Source organism: Bemisia tabaci, chromosome 6 (assembly GCF_918797505.1).
Source record: "Bemisia tabaci chromosome 6, PGI_BMITA_v3".
NCBI lineage: Eukaryota > Metazoa > Arthropoda > Insecta > Hemiptera > Aleyrodidae > Bemisia > Bemisia tabaci.
The window spans coordinates 43934722-43959408 of record NC_092798.1 but is presented as its reverse complement, the minus strand read 5'-3'; the positions used below and the strand labels follow the sequence as shown (position 1 = coordinate 43959408).

The 24687-nt window shown below is 39.7% G+C and overlaps 1 protein-coding gene across 5 annotated transcripts in view; it reads right to left on the bottom strand.

The window, feature by feature from the left end:
• Trpgamma (Transient receptor potential cation channel gamma) overlaps positions 1–24687 on the bottom strand; it is a 242877-nt gene that overhangs the window by 85039 nt on the left and 133151 nt on the right. For all 5 annotated transcript variants that reach the window (XM_072301540.1, XM_072301541.1, XM_019050824.2 and 2 more), the window contains 2 exons: positions 16042–16214; positions 1752–1882 (listed from right to left, as the gene is read on the bottom strand). In XM_072301540.1, the coding sequence (XP_072157641.1) occupies positions 1752–1882; positions 16042–16214 (304 nt within the window). The remainder of the gene's footprint in view (positions 1–1751; positions 1883–16041; positions 16215–24687) is intronic.

Here is a 24687-nt window from a genome sequence, read left to right as displayed (position 1 = left end):
CAATGGTGAAACCGCAGAGAAGCGTATTTTGGTTTTGCGACGTTGCAGTTTTCTTCTTTTTTATTCTATAAAGCTATGATGTGGGCTCGGTCCCATTTCAAAAAATGAGATGGTAGCGGATATTTTGAAACATCACAACGGAGCTACGCAAGATTGCAGTTTTACCGTCGAATTGAAACATGATGAATAACCGCTTGCTCAAACATTCGGGGATTTTCTCTAACTTTTTCCCTCATTTTCTCATTTTTTCTAGTTAACTGTCCGGTTGTATTTCATTACGCACGCCTCAATTTTCGTCACATCAGAATTTTTTTAATTTTCATCAAACCAAGAGTTGACACAAGGGGCTCGGAAAAAATGTGTTGCAGGAAGAAACAAACAGAATTATTTTCAACAGTTAAAAAATCATCTCTTATGAATGGTTGATATTGATAAAGTAATTATCCTTTTAGCTCTTTTTACCTTTCCTGTAACCTGGAGTATTGCCAAAATTATGATGAACGGTCTACCACTTAACGCCCTTTAGCTAACATAAAATATGGAACATAGAGGGGGTGGGAGGGGGTAATGAAATCGGATGCAGGGTACAGAATTGCCTCGAGAAATTAAAAAAGAAAAATAGAGGCGAAGTTATTTTTGCGTTTATACATATGCCAATTCGATTAGGCGGGAGTTTTAGGTGCCGTCAGGAAATTCTATCTGAAAAATGCTGAAATATTTTGAACGATATTTGCACGATGCTCGCGTGAAAAACGTGAGAGAGCTTTTAATGTATCTTGCTTTTTTGTGCGCCGTGTGTTTTATTTATATTTATCACATCATTAACATCTAAAATGAAGTTATCCTTTTTTGCCGTTTGCACCCTAATTAAAGCTTGCTGAGCAAGCTCGCGACGATAAAAGCTCAAATAGTGAGAGGATAAATTGTATGCAAATATGAATAAATTCATCGAACTGAGTAAAATATGAACGAGAAGACTAATAGTTTTCGAGTTTCATGCATTTAAAAATGGGTATACTGCGTCTCTCTAATCACACTGGTTCATTGTCTTGATTAAAAAACTTATCAATTTATTGCTCCTTTTATTGCTTGAGCTTTTCTTTTTCTTCTTCTACTTCCGATTTTTAAGAGCCTCGATTAGTTCGAGATTTGCTACAAACTGTATCAATGAAAAAAGAAAAGTACTGTGATGCCTCATTTATTTCCTTGGTGATGGTTCATTATTGTTGACTTGAAGCCGCGGGCATGTGATGTATGAACGCACTTTTCGCTTCATGCAACTATTACCACTCAAAACGGTATCATCTACTTTGAAGGTGCTCCTCTCGTTCAACTGCATAAATCTGGCGTGTCATTTCGATCGAACCATTCGGTTTGTTAACTCAAACCTTTGATTTGTTCCACCGATATATGAAGTTCAGTTTGATAATCCGAAAGTTGAGGTCGACACACTGAAAGCTCGGTTTGACAAACTCAACATCACGGATGTTACGGTTGTCAAAAAAATGTGCGACAACTCTTGGATGTTGTCATTACCACAGTGGCTGTTGTAGTAACATCCTAGGATGTTACTTATACATCCTAGCATGCTACGCTAACTGCCAGAGTGTTAAAAGCAACATCCAATAGTTATCGCACATTTTTTTTGACGACCGCAACATCCGTGATATTACTAGAGCATCTTTTTTTTTTGGTGTTAGCGTTTTTTTTTGTTTCTGCGCTGTAAATTTATAACGATTATTTTTGCTTACCTGCCGGTCGAGGCTATGTCACCACGCTCGACTGCAAGCAGGAACTGTTTCTCGTCCAGAGTCAGCTGCGCCATCTCTTGATGCGGCCGCACCACGTTTTCGCCCTCCGTCATCCCGTGGATGCTGTGTTTCTGAAATCAGTCACCAATCAGTTCATCCAAACTGGTCAAATCAGGAAGAAAAATCCGAATTACAATGTTAAACGCTATGCTTCTTTATTACCGTTTGCTCTCTCCGTCCTCGTAAAGTCTTTTTATACCCAGAGTTACGACATCTCAATTCTGGTCGGGCAGAAAGTGGCCTAAAAAAAATCCAATTCTGATTGGTTCTCGCTCATGGAGTCACGAAAGAGTGCACCAATATGGTGGTGGGCCGAATGTGAACTAAAATAATGAAAATATTACCTAATGGAGATGTTGCATGTGTGAGGGATTTGCGATTTGACTGTAGATTCTTATGATAAGTTCGCGAGAAACAAAATGGTGCCACTGGTTTTCCTTGAAATCAACTCCCAAGCTCAAAAAAAGCTCTCAACTTGAGGCCAAAATGGAGGGGATATCCCACGCTATCCTGAGAGTTCACCTCTGTATCAAGACAAACTCTCCATGCAAAGATAGGGAGCAAATACATTGACAGGGCTGCCACTTCATTTGGGGACTCTAAAACTGAAATCACGGCAACCCAGATGATGTATTTGCTCCCTATCTTCGCATGAAGAGTTTGTCTTGATGTAGAGGTGGACTCTCAGGATAGCGTGGGATATCCCCTCCATTTGGGCCTCAACTTGAGAGCTTTTTTAAGCTTGGGAGTTGATTTCAGAGAAAACCAGTTAAGACATTGTGTTTCTCGCGAACTTTTACGTAAGAATCATTAGTCAAATCGCAAATTCCTCACACATGCAACATCTCCATTGTGATTTATCAAGAGTTAATTGTTATTTTCATCGCACCAAAATGAAAATAGACTAAACAATTATTCATAAATCAATCTCATTTTATTTTATTACAATATCTTTGGTTAGGTTTTGATCAGTTTTGTTGATGTTGTTGTTTTTGGATAACAGACATGGCAAGTTCCCTTATCATTATCCCTCAATATCGTTCGTTTGGGTGCACACTTTTGTGACACCATGGCCAGCCCAGGCCAGCTAATAATCGAGATGTCTTAACTCTGGGTATAAAGAGACTCTACGTCCTCGATTGACTTTAACGACACCTGCTTTGATAGACAATGCACATGCGGGGTAAGAATTAGAATCTTTTGGAGAAATCCTTCGCCCGTCAGCCTCCGTGCGGGGCTTAACTTAATGAGACAGTCGTAAAGGCTGGGTGGAATAAAATGGGAAAAGATTAAAGCAGAGAGTAACAAAAGGCCTCTCGTAACTACAATTTTCAAAGTGTGAGGACATTAGTTCCTTAAAATTTCAGCGGTAATACCCCCAAGCTGTTACAGGTAATTATAAGTTAATTCACACTACGCAAACATACTCTCTACTTTTCGCGTTTATGACTTTTTTCCTCTCATGGAAAGCACAACTTTCTCACATGTCGACGGTGAAATTGCATTAACACGTGTCTCGGTTTTGGACGTTGCAGACTTCCCATCTTTTTTACTTTTTCAACTGGCTTAACATACTTACGAACTTGACACCATATTGTGAGTACGTCCGAGGATATTGGGTTGATTATAATCAAAATAGCAGAGGTTCCTCTTCCTCCTCCTCAAAAAAAAAATAAAATAAAATAAAAAATAAAATAAATAAATATAAAATTCACGACGGTTGAGATATGTTTTTGCAGTTTAAGCATATACGCATACACACAGTGTGTGTAGGGAATGTCAAATGATTTTTTCAAGCTCTGGGGTTTTATTTTATGAGAGTTAAAAAATTCTTTCCGAGGAAAATGAAAAATGTAAGAAGCACAGAAAGAAAGTGGAAGAAAAGAGGCAAAAAATTAGAGAGTAGAGCAAAGAAGGAGAGTAAAATGAGAAGAAGGGGGAAGGAGGAAGAGATAGAAATAACTACAAACAACAAGTTGGGGTGGAGAAGAAGAGATGACAAAAAAAAAGATAATACACATCACGAAGGGAGAAAAAACGAATTATAAAGAACGAAGCGAAGGGACAAAGGATTAACTAGAGAAGCGCATCTCGCGAGTTGTTATCAATGAAATGAGAAAATATGCCAAAACACGCATTGTTTATTTTATTATTAATGCTGTAATCGAATGCATTTTAGAAATATATCTCATCATGAGCAAAATGTACAAAAACACAACCAAGTTAGAGCGAATAAATATCAAAATGCATAGTGACGTAAAACATTAAAAAAATGAAAACGTAGCGAACAAACACGCAATGCGTCTTCTGGTATATTTTCTCATTCTTTTGAAATAGAGAACTAAAAAAATGGGAGAAAGGAAGAGCAGAGAAAAAATAAAGGGCGGAAATGAAAAATAGAAGATAAATATAGTCTGAAAAGGACGGAAAGAAGGAAGAGGGTAAATAGATGGATAAAAGGATAATATAAGAGAAGGGTATAGAAAAAAAAAGTGAATGTAGGAAACCTAAGAAGAAAAGTAATAAGAAAAATAAAAGACGATAATGGAGGATTTTTCAATTTTAATCTCCCCTCCGACTCCCCAGAGCCAGGAATAAACGACCCATATTTTCATATCTGCGGATGCGGAGAGTATCTGGAGCCATATCGGGGTGATGTTCCCCGAATCTGGGAGCCCGGGATGCGTCTAATCGCGAATTTCGCCGCGGGAAAAGTTCGGGAGATGGATGGAGGACGGAAACCCATACGTCGAGCTGCGCGCACGAGGCGGAGGGAGAAGGTATTGATGAATGTATCAACACTTATCAAACTGTCACCTCTTGCCCGTCGAAAAATAAATACAAATAAAAAATAAACATTTCGCATAATAGCGCGGGCGCCCGATGCGCGCCGGGATTCCTTCTGTTGCTCGTTAATGATTTCCCGCGTTGCCGCCCTTTCGTAGAATACACGAATTTTATATGAAATGGAGATGTTGCATGTGTGAGGAATTTGCGATTTGACTGTTGATTCTTATGTAACAGTTCGCGAGAAACACGATGGTCCCTCTGGTTTTCTCTAAAATTAACTCCCAAGCTCAAAAAAAGCTCTCAAGTTGAGGCAAAAATAGAGGGGATATCCCACGCTATCCTGAGATAGTCCACGTCTACATCAAGACAAACTCTCCATGCAAAGATAGGGAGCAAATATATTAGCAGGGTTGCCGTGATTTCAGTTTAGGAGTCCCCAAATAAAATGGCAGCCCTCTCAATGTATTTTCTCTCTATCTTTGCATAGAGAGTATGTCTTGATGTAGAGGTGGGCTCTCAGGATAGAGTGGGATATCCCCTTCATTTTGGCCTCAACTTGAGAGCTTTTTTTTTTAGAGAAAACCAGAGGCGCCATCGTGTTTCTTGCGAACTTTTGCATGAGAATCAACAGTAAAATCGCAAATTCCTCAGACATGCAACATCTCCATTCTGTTGAAGTACACATGCGAAATTTTGCATTAATAGTTAGGCTTTGAAACGCTGCAGCTCTCATTTGCAGCCTCACTTTTTTAAAAACCAAGTGGGTAGTCGAAATTGAACGGCTTGTTTCGAAAAATGCTCGGGGAGGGGGGGGGTAAAAAAAGGGGGGAAATCCCGGAGAGGGAAAGAAACTGGATTCAGCCGAAACTTTTCGGAGAATGCAAAATGTGATAGAGTATTAGGTACATCCAGTTTCCAAAAAGAGCCAAGGAACACGGGACACGGAGGTCCCGGGTTCGATTCCCGGCCAGGCGACCCGAGTTTGATGGTCTCAAACAATGGTTGCCTGGGACTGGTTGTTCAGTAAGGACGGAGGGGGGCCGGGACTAAAAAGCGCGGGATTAGCCCTTGTATGCTACTTAAAGTGGTAAAAAAAAAAAAAAAAAAAAAAAAAAAAAAAAAAAAGGAGCCTAAAATATGAAAAGTGTCGGTCACGTAGTAGTAAAATATGAACGTTATAAAACCTTGAAATTGAGCATTGCTGCAAAGAAACGGAATTTGTATCTATTTTGTGAAAATACGTAAAATGAAAAGTAAAAAAAAATTAACTGATACCTTAAAAACAACGTTGATGCAATTAAACGGAATTTTCATTTTTCTCGAATTAGGCAATTTTCGAAGCAAGACATCCAATTAAGATATTGGTTTAAAATGATTGTTTGTTTTGGTTTACAATTTATTTTAAATTTTTTAATCCTTACAATTAGATTAGGGTATCTCCGACAAAAAGTAAGCACTCTCAAAATCCTCTCTAATCGTACAAACGCAATCCCATGTAACTCCCACACTAATTCAAATCTTAATATTGGGTATCAAAAAACCTAAAACCTTCAAGAATTACTATGCTCGAGGGTTCTTATACTGAATATACCGGAGTATGCTGTGACACAGTATTGAAACAGGTAACATAAGAATCTCCGAGAAAGTTTAACATGTGTTGCCTATAAGACTAACCAAACTCAACGACGAACGATCGGCATAATTAAATGCTGTCCTTCCACCTTAAAAAAAACTTGACTTTTTCGATGTAATATGCGGCAATTACTCACGCTACATTTCCTCATACCAATATTAGGATATTTCGTCGCAATGCGTACGCTAAGCATTGAGTGAGATTGACAGCCATTGGGAAAAAAATTCATTGTGCGCAGAGCAACGCAGATATTCTGACAGTGAACTAGATAAATGATTGTGTACATAATGCACAAAGCAGGTGTCTCTCAATGACAATTTTCAGGACGATATCGATGCACTTTATTACAAGGAAAAATACTTGTTTGTGCGTGACACATACTGAACTTTTTTTGCTTTCAGTGCAGCGCTATCTAACGTGAGTTAATTGAATATTAGGACTCGCTGAAAGAGTGATTTTCACCATTTCAGACGACGAATTAAAAATTGTCAACAAAACTCGATTAAAGTTGAACTGAGACAATTTTTTTTAAAAACTCAATTTTGTTTTGCAACAAAAAATTTGTGATTCAATGCCGCATGTTATATCTTACGCAATGGCTTTTGAAAAAGTTAGTCAAAGTTAGTTTGAAAAATTTAGTCAATGCAAAGAGGATTGCGTGGGCTCAATTAAAAAATGTGTTTATAAACTCAATTTTACAACGACTCAAAACCACTTTGAATTAACCTTTAAAAGCCTTGACTCTCAAATTTTAAGATAAAAGAAACCTCATCGCGCGTTGATGACGGCGCGAAGGGACAACTATTTGTGCTTGATCGTTGTCCGTGTTGCATCTGCAAAATTGAAGGCACAATGGCGCGAGGCGTGAACTCGCAATGCTCCGCTCTATGCTGGTGATGAAGTGTCGTTCAGATTCGGAGGGAAAGTCAAAAAACGAGGCCAAAATACTCCAAATATCCTCGGCTGTGTCGACACTTGATTTTTTGTCATTTTTTTATTCATATGTCATTTTTCATTTGGTGTCAGATTATTTATTTAGTTTTAGACCTATACTCTTTCTAAAGCTCATAAATACACCGGCCTGATACAACCCTCGCGGCAAGCATCGATTCAATTTGAACTTGCTTGACCATTTAAGGATTAAACTGCACAAATTATGTTTAAATAAATGTATACATTTTCACATTAGCGGTAGTCTTATTACTCCATAACAATGCACGTCAGTTTAAAGGTCAACAAACCCTATCAGCTTCCTCTTATGATACGGCCATCATGAAGGAAATCTGATGGAGGTATAGTTAGGTAGGAATGGTAACGCAAGATATTAGACAATGTTGGGGTTTAAAGTCCCCCTTGATTTTAATTTCTTCTCTTTTATCATTCTCTTTATTAAAGGATTTCCTAATTTTTATGAATATACAATCATAAAGAGTGGAATTGTCTGTTTTATTTTCTTATTTTAAATATTATACTTTTACATTGAATTTTTTAATATCCCAGGTTTAATTTCTTAGCTATTTTTCTGTTCTTGCGTACCTAGTTGTGTAGTTTCTAAAAACAAAGTACAATCAAAGCAGATCTTGTTAACGCAACATGTATACTGGAAAAAAAACACATTGGATCTAGAGTCCAGACTCTTGAAAACATTGACAAGAAAAAATACTCTTGATTCAATCGGATTTTTGCTCGAATCAAAACAAAATCCGCTTAAATTAAGAGGCTTGGTTCTTAATTTAAGCTAGATTCTGATTGAATCAAGAGTACTTTTTCTTGTAGATGTTTTTAAGAGTCTGGACTCTAGATCCAATGTGTTTTTTTTCCAGTGTTGCAGAACATATTCCCTTTTTTATCTCACACGCGACCCCCGTGAAGGACGAAGTGCAACAATTGGTTATCCATCAATAATGCAGATAGAATAAGTAGCACCCTATCCGATACCGATCAAGGGCCAAATCCCCAGAGAAGTCATGGACAATCGCTCAGCCGGACAATGCGAGAGACCCGAGTCATGGTCTGGATTCATTCAAAGCAAAAAGGACCGTCAAGACGTCGGGAACGGGTAAAATAAAACAGCATTAAAATGACCGGATCCAGCATCAGCTTATTTCGAAAACGACGTGCTTGTCATTGATCTGACCGTGGAGATAGGTCCTTTCGTGAACGCGTCCATGCACTCGGTCGAAATTAGCGCTTCCGTGCGCGGGAAGCCCCGCGGGACGCACGGGTGGCACGAGCAATCAATTTGCGATTGCCGCCCGGGAGACTCAACGCTCAATTAAAGAAGTGTCCGTTTTCACCGGGTGATAGCGCTGAGAGCTCGTTGAAATTTATTGCCCGGCGTTCACGTGTGGTATCGCATGACACCCGATTGACCCTCCTAATAGTGCATTGTTACGGAGCCGCGGTGTTACTTGACGTAACGAGCTGGGGAGGATGTGGGCTTGCGGATAGAGGGAGGTTTTAAGGGGGTGGAGGACAAGGCGCATGAGTGCAGTTTTTGACAATATCGAGCTATTAACGATTTCAAGTCAAACTAGTCGTGATGCTCATTCTGTGAAAAATTCGCTCACGTATTCAAATATTTAAGTATCAAAACAAGAGTTTGAATTCTCTTTCCGCTGCAAGAATCCATGTAATTTCGAAACTTCAAACACTTATTTCTCGAAATAGCAAAAACTGCACGTATGTGCCTTGTCCGACAAGCCTCTCATTTGCTGCGGACCGCGTCCTCTAAAAACGCAGCGAGTCCTATTTTGGATACGAATAAGTTAGGGGTAGTTTAGAATATAACTGATAGTAAATTTTAGTATCGTTGACAAATTGGAACTTGAGAAAAAATATTCAAGATATGAAAAAAGTCTATAAACTTTTACCTATTGACTCTTAGTATTGATTAATAACAGTTCGATCGAAGGGCTTGGACGACAAGACGTGTAAGTGTAGTTTTTGAAAGAAATTGAGATATTCATGATTTCAAGTAAAACTGGACTTAAACATATGCTGTAAAAATTCGTTCCCGAATTCCAATTTTAAGCATCAAAAAGTCAGTTTGAACTTTCTTTCCGTCATAAAGATCCATGTAATTTTGAAACTTCAAACGCGTATTTCTCGAAAAGGCAAAAACTGCACGTACGCACCTTATCCTCCAAGTCCCTCAGTCACCCTTTTTCCGTGTAATCTTGATGCCACTCGCTGCGTTTCTATTGAACTCGGTTCAAGTTCAAGTACCCGACATTTTCCTTGAATTGGTAACCAAGCCAAATTAATTGCAGGAACATTTTCAGGTGGATGTGTCATTTCCACGAATTTGACAGATTTTGATCAACAGTAGTGCAATTGATCTTGGAAAATAGAGCTTTGGGATCGAACAAATTTAAAGTTGAGTTTTCGGCACCTCTGCTTGAGTTGGTGTCGTATAAAAAAAATTGGTTCTGTCCTGAGGCAAAGAAAGATGCAATTAAACGTTGCTTTAAACTCTTGAACAAATAGTTTCCTTGAATTATTCGACGTAGCAGATTTCTGGGGAATTTACCTTAAAAAATATCATCAATCTCCTTTGCCTGACCATGTTTTTACGGTATGCAAAATGGAGTTTGGACTTAGTACCGCTTATAATAGCGATCAACCATTTTTTAATGGGCTATACCTGATTCTTTGATTGATCTGCATTGCTTCTCTGCTTTATACAGACCTGCAAGTAATTACGCTAATTCTTAATTCCGGTAGAAATCACGCTTAAGCCCAAAAAGAGTATTCTACATCACGTTTCTAAAATTGAGTTGCCGAATTTAGCACTACCCGTCAAAATTTGACGATTCCATCGACACAGTTGAAGAAAACGCTGACGGCCGCTAATTCTTGTCAAAGGCCCTACATACCAAATTATAAAAACTCTGTCCTCAATCGCTTTCAAAGTTTATTTTTCTTATTATCATTAAGAAAGCCGTGTTTGCCTTTTTGACATGAGCATTGCGCCTAGGTGAAATTTTCAAAACTCGTAATGGACCCTTTCGTATTGCGTCGTTTCTTATTCGGCTTCCTTGGTAGCAAAAAAGTAATTCAGTACAGGATATCGTTTCAGTGCTGCCAACGATTCCGACTGCAGAATATAAATCGGGAGATGGACGGCGTGAATCATTCCTGAATTCGACACCATTTCGTCCTCTCAACTGTCCACTATACTGCCGGTTTTAGGACATTCCGTCAACGTTTTTGTCCGCGCACCTGTTTTATCTAGTAGTTTACGTCCACGCGGAAAATAAGATTTGTGTTGAGAGAAACTATACAAAAATGAATAAAAATGGGGAAAAAACCGAGAAGCACGCAATCATTAGTTTTAACCCGTTCGTACATCGATCTTTTAGACTCAAATACGTCTAATTTTGAGCGTTTGGTCGCGCGCACACCACGCTGCAGCACAGTAAATGCACAAAATATAAAAGAAAAAACTGAAGTGCTTTGGGAATCATTAAATTTGACACGGAACCACCTTAATATTTACGAAACACATTTTATATTTTCCTTAAATATATATTTTTTTCCATCAATTTAAATGAGGAAAATCCACGCAGAGTGTGCAAAAATTTCAAAATCAAGAGCTGAAAAACGCCGACTCCGCGATTTTAAATATTAGAGACTGCACTGAGCGGAGCGGTGTGCTAGTGCTACCGCGGCGGCGGCGCAAAACGCGGACTAACGCCTACAAACCTAAGGGGATACTTCACGCATTGTGCAACGCTTGGAGTATTCCCTTGGGTTTGTAGGTGCCAATGCGCGTTGGGAGTTGGGCACTTGGGCAGCCGCCCGCCGCACCGCAGCGTGCCACGGCGCCTCAAGCAACTATTCCACAACAGAGGTGTTGCACAGCATCAAACGAAATTGAAGGCGCTCCAACATTTTAAGAATGATAGGCGTCCTTTGAGAGTACGAAGCTTCCGTCGGAAAATAAATCAAGGTACTGCGGCACGAGCTCCCCTGCCGAAAAAACGCGTGGACATAAACTACTAGAAGCGTGCGGTGTGCGGACAAAAAATCGTTGTCAAAATGTCCTTCAACCATACTGCCGAGCTAAGAAAGAACGTCGTATAAACATTCGAGATTTTGCCAAATGTCTCCGGATAAAACATTTATTTTTGAAGAAAACTATGTTTATTTTTCTTTGAAATTCTCAGATATTAAAATAAAATTGAGAACAAAACCGTCTGAAAATGTTTAAAAGGATGACGATAATTTTTCCCAGTGAATTCGTTTTTTATTGAAGGAAATTTGGCACCGTCTGAAGGCTCTTACGAAGTTTTACCTTAGCACGGCAGTATACGATATCGTCGATCTGTTGACACAAGAAGTAACTCCATTTTCGCCTGAGCCCTTAAAGAGGATGGATATAACCGACAACGAGGCTCATCTGAAAGTATTGTGAGGACCCTATGTCAGCGAAGGGATGGTATCAGAGAGTGATTACGGGACAGCGAGTATCCTGTTCCGAGAGGGATGTTGACCGTTACTAGTGTTTGCGCGCGAATCCCCTCAATCGCTGGCGTATTGGATGCATGCCAAATTGGACATCAGGGAACAGAAGAAACAGACCGCTATGTAAATTAACTCATCAGGGCCCGCCTAGCAGGTCATTAGAGAGCACGAAACACCTCACATCATCCTTCAATTTCATGTTGCTCTCCACGTAAATTTTTTGAAATTTCATGGAAAATAACCTGTGAAAGTACATTTAAGTCGCTTTGCAGCACTCCTTGGCGTTTTGCGACCCCTAACCACTGTCCTCTGTCGAACTCCAACCCTTCGGGCATTGAGCACCTTGACATTTCTGCTGCAATTCCATCCCTTCAACGTCTCATTTGGCGCCCTCTGCGCCTTCTTCCAGGTCTCCCAGAAGGAACCCAATCAAGGACCTTCTTTGGCAACCTATCTCCTGCCATTCTTTGAGCATGCCCGTACAAAATAAGTTGTTTCGTCATAATATCATGCACGACGGTCTTTTTGGCATCCATGGTTTCCCGCACCGTCTCATTCAAAAAAGAAAAGTAAAAAAAAAGCTCCTGTGGAAATTACATGAGAAGATTTTCATGTGAAATTTCAAATTTTTATTTTCCACGAATTTTTCTATCTCGGCAAAAAATTTCAAAGGGGATGGGCCGCGTAGGGTCAGGGTGCCTACCACCTGGTTTCCTAGTTTCAAAATCCTAATCAACTCACAGGTGTGTTCAGGGAGGATTCTCCTTTTAACAGTACACGTCAGATTGGCCTCCTCCTCTTCTACCCTCTTCAAGTACCTCTGGATCTCACACACCTGACATAATATATGGACCCCCCGATGTCGTTGTTGTTCCCCGAAATTGATTACGTTCCGGAACAAAACGGCACACAGTGGATCGAGTCAATAGGAGAGGTCGGACGAATTTGTAAACTTTAAACGCTTATAACTCCATTTTTACAAACTTTGAGGTCCTAAAAGTGGTTTCAATGATTTCCTCGTCAAATTTTCACCCAGAATCACCCGTTGAACTTTAAAATGTGACAAAATAAATATCAAAATTTGCATATTTTCTAAAAAAATTCAAATCCGACCTAGGTAATAGAGATTTTGCAGGTATCTGAAATTTGATGGATTTTGTGTTTAAGTGGAAACTACTGAGTGAACTGAACACGAGGATACCCTTGGCTCATGAATTGAACGATTATTGGAGAAGATATGACAAAATGTGTTTAAATGGGAAATGCCGCCAGATAACGTCACTAGGCGGTGCATTTTCTCACTTTTAAATGTATTTTTATACTGTTCCCCATATCAGAAAATCATTATAAAGAATACTGTGCAAGCAGCTCTTTAAGCACTTTCTTAGAGCTCCCCTTGAAATGTAAAATGTGACGAAATAACCATCAAAAACTGCAGTTTTAGTCAAACATTTCATGTCCGACCCCTCCGATTGACTCGATCCACCGTGCGGCATTACGAGAAATTCTCCACGAATTTTCAATTTCGTTACGACTGGATGCTGGGGCTTGGCAACGCGGCGCGGCTGGCGGACGAATAGATAACGACAAGGTATAAACGGACATTGATTTATAGGAGACTGTCTTGAGTATGTTCGACATTTCTCGTCGGCGGGCTCTCGTTCTGGCGGCGGCGGGGGGGGGGGGGGGGGGGGGGGGGGTGCGACTGCTCCGGGCGGAACTCGAGACGCCTCCCTCGGGATCCGGCGTCTTTCCGGTCTTTGTTGCCGAAGCCGGACGAATCAGACGTCAACCGAGACCCGGAGAAAAATGCCCCGGCCTCGGACCCAACCGCCGCAGAGATTGAGATCGCACCGACTCCCGCGCGTCCAGCAAAAAAACTTTCACGCGCCTCTTCAAGGTTTTCTAAGAGTGGTAATCAGTGCAATTAGAAGTGAATCAGTAAGAACGAAAACACACCAACTCGGAAAAATTTAAGTAATCAAGACACACAAAAAACTGTACAGTAGATGCAGAAATTAGTCTAAGAAAAACATTTTTGGTGCCGAAATACAAGCACTTAAGCACATTTCAAAGGTTCAAGTTGGAACAGATGTGCTAATTTCAATGAACTTCATAAAAATTGACTATCTTTGATGAACATTGAGCATTTTCGAGTTACCGAATTGGTGTGTTTTCGATCTCACCGATGCAAGTGTTTTTCGAGGTTTATTTTTTTTATTTTATTTTATTTTTTTTTTGGGGGGGGGGGGTAAATAAGTCGTCACCTTCCGGTCAATGTATCACTAGCGCCAGGTGGCGTTTAAACATTTTCGCCGCCATGTTATTTTTTTTACTGAAAAATTGTCGGTTGAACCTGTTTGAAAATTTCACTGAATTTCATCGGCAGCACAAAGAAAATTCGGTGAAATTTTCGGACAGCTTCGTAGAAAAATTTCTCTGCAATGAAATAAAATGGCATCGGGAATTTTTAAACCTCGTATTACGCTCGTGATACTTTGGCCGGAAGATGACGATATGCAGCACAAACAGCACTCAAAGTTAGCACATCAACTCTTCATAGGTCGCGGTCAGGCCATCATAGAACGCCTTCAAATGCGTGTGATACTGTGCAACACACCGGAGTTGATATAGTTGTATTCGTAGGTTTGAACCTAACTCGAGTTTACTCTACCAAATAAGGCGTGCTGAAAATTTCAACAATGCGGTTTTCGTGGCAAAATTTCAAGTCAAATTTGCATTGCTGACAAAGTTACAATAATTTGAAATGAACGAAGTCAAAAGCGCATTGGCTTTGAAAATTCAAAAAGATACTTGAAATCTTGGCACATGTGGCATTTGGGTGTCACAAAACGCCACGTTATAGGAGCGAATTTAATGTATAGGTAATTGAAATCTTGATCTTTTTTTCAGTTTTTAATGCGAAAGAAAGAAACGGATAAGAAAATTTGTCATCTACTGGAAGGAGGATCGTAACTCCATTCCAAGGTTGCCGCATCGATTCAAACGATTAATTTATTTTATCTAAATTTTTATCCAAAACTTCTATTTTGCATAATGTCTGAGGGAAAATCAGTGAAATTTTCAGTTAGGAATACCCAAGATTCTCCCAGTTAATATGCAATTTGCGAGGAGAAATCTGGCAACAGTGAAATGGAGTTACCTTCTTTCGCGAGGGAAATGACAAATTAAGGACCGAACGGCAAAGAAGATAAATTCCCATAAATCTTATTTTTGCTCTCCTGCGGACCGATTATTGAAATTGATAGACAAAACTATAGACAAAGAAGACAAAGGAGATATGGAAGGATCCTATTGGTGGTTGCAATGGACAAAAGAGGTAGGTAATAGACTAAGCAACGGTACCCCATGAGGAGCCCGATAGTTAGTCCATCATTGTTTCCCTTAGTCTATAGGAACCACCCATTTCAAGCAAAAGGATAGCTCCACACCCTCTACGTCTTCTTTGTCTATCGCTTTGTCTACCAATTCCAATAATCGGCCGGCAGAAAAGTCGTCAAAATCTTGGTTTGCCTTTTTGCCGTTAAAACGACGAATTAGCTGCGTTTTCTTCGAAATCCCGATTTTTCGAGCTCCAACTTTAAAACGCTCTAGAAAAGTCAGTCATTGAACCTTTTGAGAGCGTTCTTTTAGGCTTATGTTGCGGAATTAACCCCTCTAGGCAGTGGTATTTTTAACTCAGTTCAATTTTTCTTGTTAAGACATTAGCCCAATTGGCCCATCGTTTTGAATTTAGAAATCGAGGGCTGTCGAACAATTCCGCCCAACCGACGATTTTGACGAAAGTAAGTCCGCAAAGCCGCATTCTACTATATAAAATACACAAGCTGATGATTTTACTTTTTTCCAATTCTCCAGGGGAGCGTTACAGAAACGCTGTAATGTATGAGAAAATCCCAAGAGTAGCGCAGGTTTCTCTTCCTTCTGCAAAATCGCTAGTTTGCAGATAGAAGGTATTGTTTGTTAGATATCGATATGGGTAGAAGAAGAGTCCCTTTATACTGAGAGTCAAGACAATGTGAATCCATTTCTGATTGGTTCCCGTATTTTAGGCCTTCACAGTGTCACAAACGGGAATAAAGATTATACATTTTCACCGATTGCAAAGATTATAATCTGGAATGGACCGGGGAATTACGGGTTCGGCAAGGAACAAACGGAATGAGAGACGGAACGGAGAAAGGAGTTTGAGAATGGGCCGATCAAAGATTACGAAAAACGTTCAATTTGTGTAATCTTTATTCCCGTTTGTGACTCCATGAGGGGTGTTGTCTTGACTCTCAGTATAAAGGGACTCTAAGTAGCAGTGGGCTTTACCTTGATGTTGTTGGCACCGGGCTTGGATTTGTCGTGGAAGCAGCGTGACGCGTTGGAGGGCCTGTGATTGTACTCGCGGCCATGTTCCACGTCTTGGTCCATCACACACGGCTGCAGCGTCAATCGCGTGACGCCTACGGTGGAAAGCTCGCCACCCTCATCAGCAGAAAGGTCTGAAATGTAAAACACACATACATCATTACCGTGATCACTGCGTGAACAAGGATAAGTGATGCAAATGTATAACTGAAAGCCTGGAAAAAGAGGGAAAAAATTAACAATTTCGAACCATAAAATTACATTTTAGGATGGTTCGACCGGTCTATGAGAAAAACGTGAAATCTCATTTCACATTGATTATGATATATCGACGGTGAAAATACCAAACCACGTATCTCGGTTTGCGACGTCGTAGACTTCCTGTCATACTTTATTTTTCAAATGAAAAACTACTTAACATCCAGTCTTGAAAATTTCTGTGATTTTTCCTCTTTGTGCGGAGAAAATTCCGTGAAAATTTCAAGGAATGATATTGATTCGGTCTTCTTTAAAAAAATAAAATGTGAGCGTAGATTTTTAAACACCGCAAACGAGATACGTGGTTTGGTAGTTTCACCGTTGATATGCAGCATATTAATATGGGGCCTAAAATGACGTGAAAGAGCATGAAAATCCTTTGACCAGGGCTCAGGAGGAATTATTACAGATGAGGGGTTTTTCCGCTGGTAAAAGATACCTACCTTTTTGCATACTAGGATAGGAGAGTCATATAATACTTATATGCATTATTAAAACTACAGTTTTTTTAATAGGACTGAAATGAGGTAATTTTAAGGTTTGAATGGCGAAGTTTTAAGAGGTAATCATATATAATGTCTAAACGCCTGCAAAAGGCTAATAGAGGGTCTCTGCTTGACCTGCAGCTTACTTATCTCGCCAAAGCCCGGCAAAGTATCAAAGAGTTTTTTTTCTTTTGGTGTCGCACTAGGTGGTTTTAAAATGTCCATAGAAACACCCAGATTCATAGAAACATTTTGCCTAACAAGATAAATGTACAAGAAGAATTTGGAAGAGCTTAGTGAAACTAGACAAATTATTGAGTTTCTCTTTTTTTGCTGGATATGTCCGAAGTAACATATACAGCGCTCTTGGTATTATCAAGGAGGCGTAAAGACAACAATTTTCATTTGATGAATTATTTAGTCTTTCCGATTTCCGAGAGAAAAAGATAAAAAATCATTAGACGACATATGTGTTGAATTCTGGCTGATGAATATTCAATACACAAGCTGAAAGTTTCTAAATTTCCTTCAATAAATCAGATGCTTTCAAAATTTATTGTCATCAATATAAAACAGACAAATGGTGGTGTAGCATCTATAAGTGTCAGTGGCGTGGCGTGAATTGCGATATATCGATTGTTTTGCCATTTAAACCTATGGAAAAGGATCGATAGACAGGGTGTGCGCAGCGAACACCTTCATAATCGATTCTTTACCATAGGTTTAAATGGCATAACAATCGATGTATCGCAATCCACGCCACGCCACTGATAAGTGTGGCAGACGGCAACCCCTGGGCTAAGTTTTAATCACAAGAAACAGACGAAGTTGTCCCACAGTAGCTCTAAAACAAGGTTGTCATGTTGAGGTCTGAAACTTTTCTCATTTGCGATGTTTGAACAACCAAAGTTTACTCCAAAGGGCTTGGGAAAATTACCATCGTCATAACGACGCCGAAAATTAAGGCCTGAATCGAGGAATTCCTTTCCTAAAGACGAGTTTTTTTTTTTTTTTTTTGTAAATTTAAAGAGGATACTCGCTTTGAGTGGATGAGAACTGAGCAGTGTAAACAGTCCTAAACAGCGCAATAGCATGAATTAATTACACAAGGGACACTCGATGGACAGCAAAGAATTATTTGTAAAAATCTGATTCTTCTTATTCTCTCCGTAGTGATAGGTAATGAAAACATATTAAATAATAATAAAATATGGGATTTATTTATAAGTCAACGATGGAAACAGTTATACTTGTTAATTGGTAATTCTAGTAAGAATAATTAATGTAGAAATAATTGAACATATAAGTTAATTGAATATTTAAAGACATATTCAATTAAATAATTAATGATTTATAAAAACACGAAACACACCGATGACAATTTTATTTTTATTAAAAAAATGAGCTCATTTAAAATAACAGTCTTGATGTGCTCACGATAATGGAGTTAATCATGAGCCTAACTGATTCCCGCGCCAACCGGTGAAGATTGTTAAATAAACCAACTTTCCTCGTTGAATTTATTAGCGTTAAGCAAATAAGTTATAGCAATATTGAGTACTCACACCTCTGTGCTATAGCCTATAAAGTATGACTGGTAACATGTGTTGGGTAGGGCCACATGCAAAACTGGATGTATATAGAACGCGCCGGGGAGGTTGAAAATGAATGGACATTTTGCAATAAGGAACAACTGGCTCTGGTTCATTTGAAAAACACCACATTGGCTATTTGCTTCCACATGCAAAAGGGTGATTTCATGTATGACCTAGAAACATTACTTCCGAATTGCAAAATGTAGTCTAAAAAGCACTCGCAAAAATTACCCAAGGCTCCATTAAACCCCGTGCGCTCCAACATCCTCTTATTAAATGTGTTTAATCCCTCAGCGAGCAAATATGACCCTTTTATTTAGTGTAAACTCCAATTAAATACAGTGTAACAGTTGAGGGAATAACGCTGTACCTGCTGAAGGGCAGTGTTGAGGCTATTCTACTTTTAATCTTCAACTTTGCGAGGCTACTTTTATGGAATTACGCCCAAAAACAGTCTCTGCATGACTAAATTTGGTCCAATTTATTCCACTTAACCGATAATGGCGGTGAAACTGTACGAGGGCGCATCTTGTTTGCGGTGCGTCGAAATCACTCCCCTCATTTTATTTTATCTATACGGAGAACAAAGCAACGCTACTGCTCGAAAACTTCATGGATTATTCTTTCAACAGAGAAGAAAATGCAGCTTTAAGAAACGACGTTGGGTAATTTTCCATAAGAGAGAGAAAATGAATATAGCAGAAATTTTGAAACGCCTGAAACTAAGATACGCGTTCTTGGGGTTTCACGGCTGGGAGGTTATTTTTAATAAGGCTCAATATTGAGGTATGGCTGGTTTACTTAATGCTATTCAATTACTATACAATTTGATGGAGATGTTGCATGTGTGAGGAATTTGCGATTTGACTATTGTTTCTTATGTAAAAGTTCGCGAGAAACACGATGGTGCCACTGGTTTTCTCTGAAATCATCTCCCAAGCTCAAAAAAATCTCTCAAAGTGAGGTCAAAATGGAGGGGATATCCCGTCCTACCCTGAGAGTCCACCTCTACATCAAAACAAACTCTCCATGCAAAGATAGGGAGCAAATACATCGACAGGGCTGCCACTTCATTTGGGGACTCCAAAACTGAAAAAAACGGCAACCCTGCTAATGTATTTGCTCCCTATCTTTGCATGGAGAGTTTGTTTTGATGTAGAGGTGGACTCTCAGGGTAGGGCGGGATATCCCCTCCATTTTGGCCTCAACTTGAGAGCCTTTTTTGAGCTTGGGATGTTGATTTCAGGGGAAACCAGTGGCCATCGTGTTTCTCGCGAACTTTTACATAAGAATTAACAGTCAAATCGCAAATCCCTCACACATACAACATCTCCATTGACTGCACTAAAACTTTGGTGGTATAGACCATTGACGTCTCTGCTTGTGCCTAGAGTCCCTTTATATTGAGAGTCAAGACAACACCCCTCATGGAGTCACAAACGGGAATAAAGATTACAGAAATTGAACGTTTTTCGTAATCTTTGATCGGCTCATTCTTAAATTCCTTTCTCCGTTCCTTCTCTCATTTCGTTTGTTCCTTGTCGAACCCGAAATTCCTCGGTCCATTCCAGATTATAATCTTTGCAATTGGTGAAAATGTAATCTTTATTCCCGTTTGTGACACTGTGAACATCCGGTTAACCAATCAGAAATGGATTCGCATTGTCTTGACTCTCAGTATAAAGGGACTCTACTTGTGCCTATCTATGGTTCGAACACTATTTTTCCAGCCTTGCCTTTATACTCCGACACGTGGCAGCGATGTCTCTGGTGGGCATGGAAAAGACGAGATGTGAGTGGCTCTCCTGAATGCGGAATATGTTCGTGCGCCTTGTCGATGAGTCGAGTTTCGAGCAGTCGCTAGGTAAATACGCCTGTGTCTACGAGCGGCACCAAACAAACTCAGTTTTCCTGTCGTTTGTGTCTCCCGAAGCTCCCCCCCCCCCCCCCCCCCCCCGTGTTTTCGACGACCTTTTCAAGTGCGGATTGTATGCGATTCAAATTTACGCTCGCTTGATTTGTCTGTGTATTTCACAGTTGCATTCTATTTACTACCCGTAGAGAACAGCTTTGGTTACAAGTACCAAACTGTGGCTGTCATTGCAAATTGGACTATATTTCTCGATAAGGAACTACAGTTTCTGGCTAATCCATAAAAACACATAAATGCATATGAAAACTAATAGTACATACAGTGTCTCTAAGCTGGAAAAGAAGTTGTAGTTCCTAATAATTCATGAATGAAGTCAAATCAAATTGAACTTCGATTCAATTATTTAGAAGGTTTTTTTCAATCAGAAGTCTCCGTTGCCTAAACCAAAAAACCTAGGATACCCACGAAGGAAGAATATTGCCATGTTTATGGCCTAATTTAAACAAACCCAATCGATATCTATTTGTAATTTCTAGAAAAAATGAACAAAATATAAAAGGCATTACTCAGAATATTTCAATTAAAGTTTATGAAGAAATTCGAATTCCCCCTCACTACCCGCTACCCACCGCCGTCTGGAGAACACCAATCTGCTGGCTAAAAAGGTTTTTTTATGGCGCCGTTTTTTGTAAAAATTTTGAGAGGCCATTTTAAAGATTCTTGTTTAGATGTCATTTTTAGAGACTCTTCTTAAGGTCCATCTTCACGGAGTTGTTTAGAGGACCTTTTTAGGAGGTGCTTTAAGGGGCCTACTTTTAGATTGTTTTGTTTCAAATTGCTGCCTCCTAATTATCTTCCAACAAAGGTATCCTTAAATTCGTCTGAGCTCTATCAGTAAACTATGTGCATTTTCTGAAGAAAAGACTGTTGGTGGAATGGCAACGGCCATAGCTCCGCTCCAGGGGTTTGATAAAGTATTTCCTCGATCTCATCCGTGACGTTCATTGGTAATAGACGTGTGTGTTTCTTGCCGTTTGTTATACGTCTGTGATAACTCTTCAGGCCAAAATGTCGATAGTTTTCATTTAGGTACTTTATAATGCGTTGAACAAAACGTCGTATGCTATGTGTGCACTTAAAAAGAGCGCTGGATAAAACTAATTTTGGAAATGCTTTCAGCATGAGGTTACCCATTTTGTTTGGGTATGATAAAATTATGGCCGTGATAAGATGGCCTGAAAGCTCCCACAAGCCAACTAGATGCACTATCAACTCCATGGTTCCCTGCCAAAAGCTCGATTTAGTACGGTTTATCTCCGTGCTAATGGCATTTCACCTACATAAAAGTCACTAAACGTTGTCAGGTAGTAGTAAAACGTCAATTTTCTCCCATTTTTTCGTGAGGAGTTCCCAAGTTGAAGGGTATATCCATGCTCACATGATATACACAATATGTTTATACATTTTATCCGTGCATATGTTTAAGGATAGACATGGAAATGCAAATTAAATACACGAGAAGAAACGCATAAAAAGGCGATATTTCGATTTTGAAATTCTCTACAGTCGGCTCTCACTTCCCACACCTCTAACTACTCAGTTTTCAAAATACTGCGTTAATTGCGTCATTTTATCGGTGTATTATTTGTTTTCAAAACCAAAATGTTACCGCGCCTTGCTTTTTGGCTTTTTAGCCAAAATATCTACTACTTAGGAGCGTAGAAGCAAAAACGATGTCCCAGGTATGAACATAATTATTTCAAATTTTTGGAAATTTATCTGGTATCAGTGAAATCCTACGAAATACTTAAACGTGTATTTTCACTTTCCATTTCTGTGACTAAACGAGTCCATAGCAATTCGACGGTGAAACTACCAAACCACGTATCTCGGTTTGCGACGTCGCAGATTTCCTGTCATACCTTATTTTTTAAATGAAAAACTACTTAACATCCAGTCTTGAAAATTTCTGTGATTTTTCTTCTTTGAGCGGAGAAAATTCCGTGAAAATTTCAAAGAATGATATTGATTTGGTCTACTTCAAAAAAATAAAATGTGAGAGAAACGAGAAAAAACGAGATTTTTAAACACCGCAAACGAGATACGTGGTTTGGTAGTTTCACCGTCGAATTGTGCGAAGAGTACCTCTGAGGGTGAATACGGCCACTAAGTAGATCCTTATAGGACTCAAACAAATAGCGGCAACTCTTGTGGGAGTAGTTGGGAGCGACAAAAGGGGTCGTTACCAACCTTTGACGTTCGCCACCTGTTGCATCTATTACCAACTATGTCATTGTAGAGGCTCAAATGTTTTTTTTCTTCAGTTGTAGAGTACAAAATTGGTTTCAAAACTGAAGGAATACGTCTGAATACGTGATTCGAGGGAAGCTCGCGGTATTTCACGCAAATTAAACCCGTGCTTTTGAATCATCTGCACGCAACGCCCGCCATTTTGCGGGTCCTAGGTACTCCATAAAATCTAAGATGGCTGGGCCAATCACGAGTCGACCCATCATTGGTGTTACTCTGACTATGAAGGCACTCTGAATTTACGATCCACGCGGAACTAGAGAACCTTCATAGGCTGGGTATGGGCAAATCGATTTATGTAGCTCTTAGAGCCCAAAAGGTCGACAACGTGTAAAATGAAAATCACTAAAAAAGTGACGCTGCTAACCTATGCATTTGAACGATTAATCAATATGGCCGGCAGCGCATTGTAAACAAGAGTCTTTAAGGATTAAGACTTGAAACTGAGAAAATTTATGCCAAATCAAAGTTTTATATGTGCTCTTATAATTTTTGATCCGTGTACCTACAATGGGTGGTAAGAATTGTGAAAATTAGTACCATTGGATAGTTCGATTTCATAGGTTGGCTGCCATTTTGGGCACCAAGAGCTCCATGACCTGATCAAACCTAGCCTCTAAATTCTCCTTCTTCTTTTTTTATTGGTTTAATGGCTTACATTCTAATTGAGGAACCTACAGCCAACTATAGACAAAAATTTAACTGTATGTTAGTGGGACTTCCGGGAGGTTTAGGAATAGATTAGTTAACCTCTAAATTTTCGAGCTGTCTATACTCTCCCTAAAAAGGTAACCTACGCGGAACTAGGCAACCCTGTGCGGGAGTCGGCGGACCCGAACTATTTCCGGAATAATTAGCCAGAGGGCGCTTTTAGTCGGGCGTCGGGCACCGGTCGACAATTAATATCAATCACTCTCATTACGCTTTGATGTTTAATCTACGACGATTGTTCGCAGCTCCCGCGCTGCGAGGGGACGACGGTAGGCGGGGGGAGTAGGAGGGAGCTGTGGTCCAGGGGATGGTTTACTGGTGGGGTCCCGTGCCAAAACAACAAGGCGCGCGACAATAGCCGCAATTGAATTTTGGCACCTCGTCGTCCCTGTTGTCGTCGTCTGCCCCGCTCAGACGCACATCACTTACACCGCAAGGCATCTTGCCCTGGCGCATGGTCTGATTTAGTGGCTGCGTTAGTAATGCGATGTTCGACGCATTGATGTATCTGTCAGCGGGAAAACAAACTAGACGTGCACTCATAACGCAGAAGCGGATCAAGCCATTTGGAAACACCGGGTTTCCTCCGTTTAAACCTATGTTGAATAATCGATTCTTGTTGGAGCATCTGGCCCCTCCAAGGATCGATATATTTCCTTATATTTAAATGGAGAAAAAGCAATGTTGCCAATTTGCAAGATCCTCGCCAATGTCATGAGGATGGCGAATATCGAGGGTACCTCCACTGCCGTGCTAAGGAACAACAACGTATGAACCTTCAGGCGTTGCCAAATTTTCCTTGATAAAACACGAATTCCCTGGTCAACTTATGGACGTTTTTCTTCCAATTTTTCAGAGAATTTTGAAAGTATTTTGATCTAAAGTTCCTAAAAATTTCAAGGAAACCTATTCATGACATCTCTCAATAATAAACATTTTATTGAAAGAAATTTGGCAATTCTCGAACGCTCATACGGCGTTCTTCCTTAGCACTGCAGTATATTCGTCGTTTCTCTCACGATAGAACGTAACCACATTTCAATGCTGACAAATTTCTCCTCGCAAATTACGTTTTTACGAGGAGAATTTAAGGTATTTCTAACTGATACTTTCACTGGTTTTTCTTCTGATCTCATGCATAAATCATAAAAGTTTTAGATACATATTGCACAATTACATTCTTTGGTACAATTGAATCGGTTGGATCTGTTCTCAATTTTCGAAGGGAATTACAATCCTTCGTTCGGGAGACGACGTATTGTAGCGTTTCGAAATCTCTGATTGTGTTGGATTTTCCTGTAAGAAAACAAGCCATGAAATCTCAAAGTTTCTGGTAAATATTTTTGGAAGAGTGCGAAGAAGTTCTAAAAAAAAA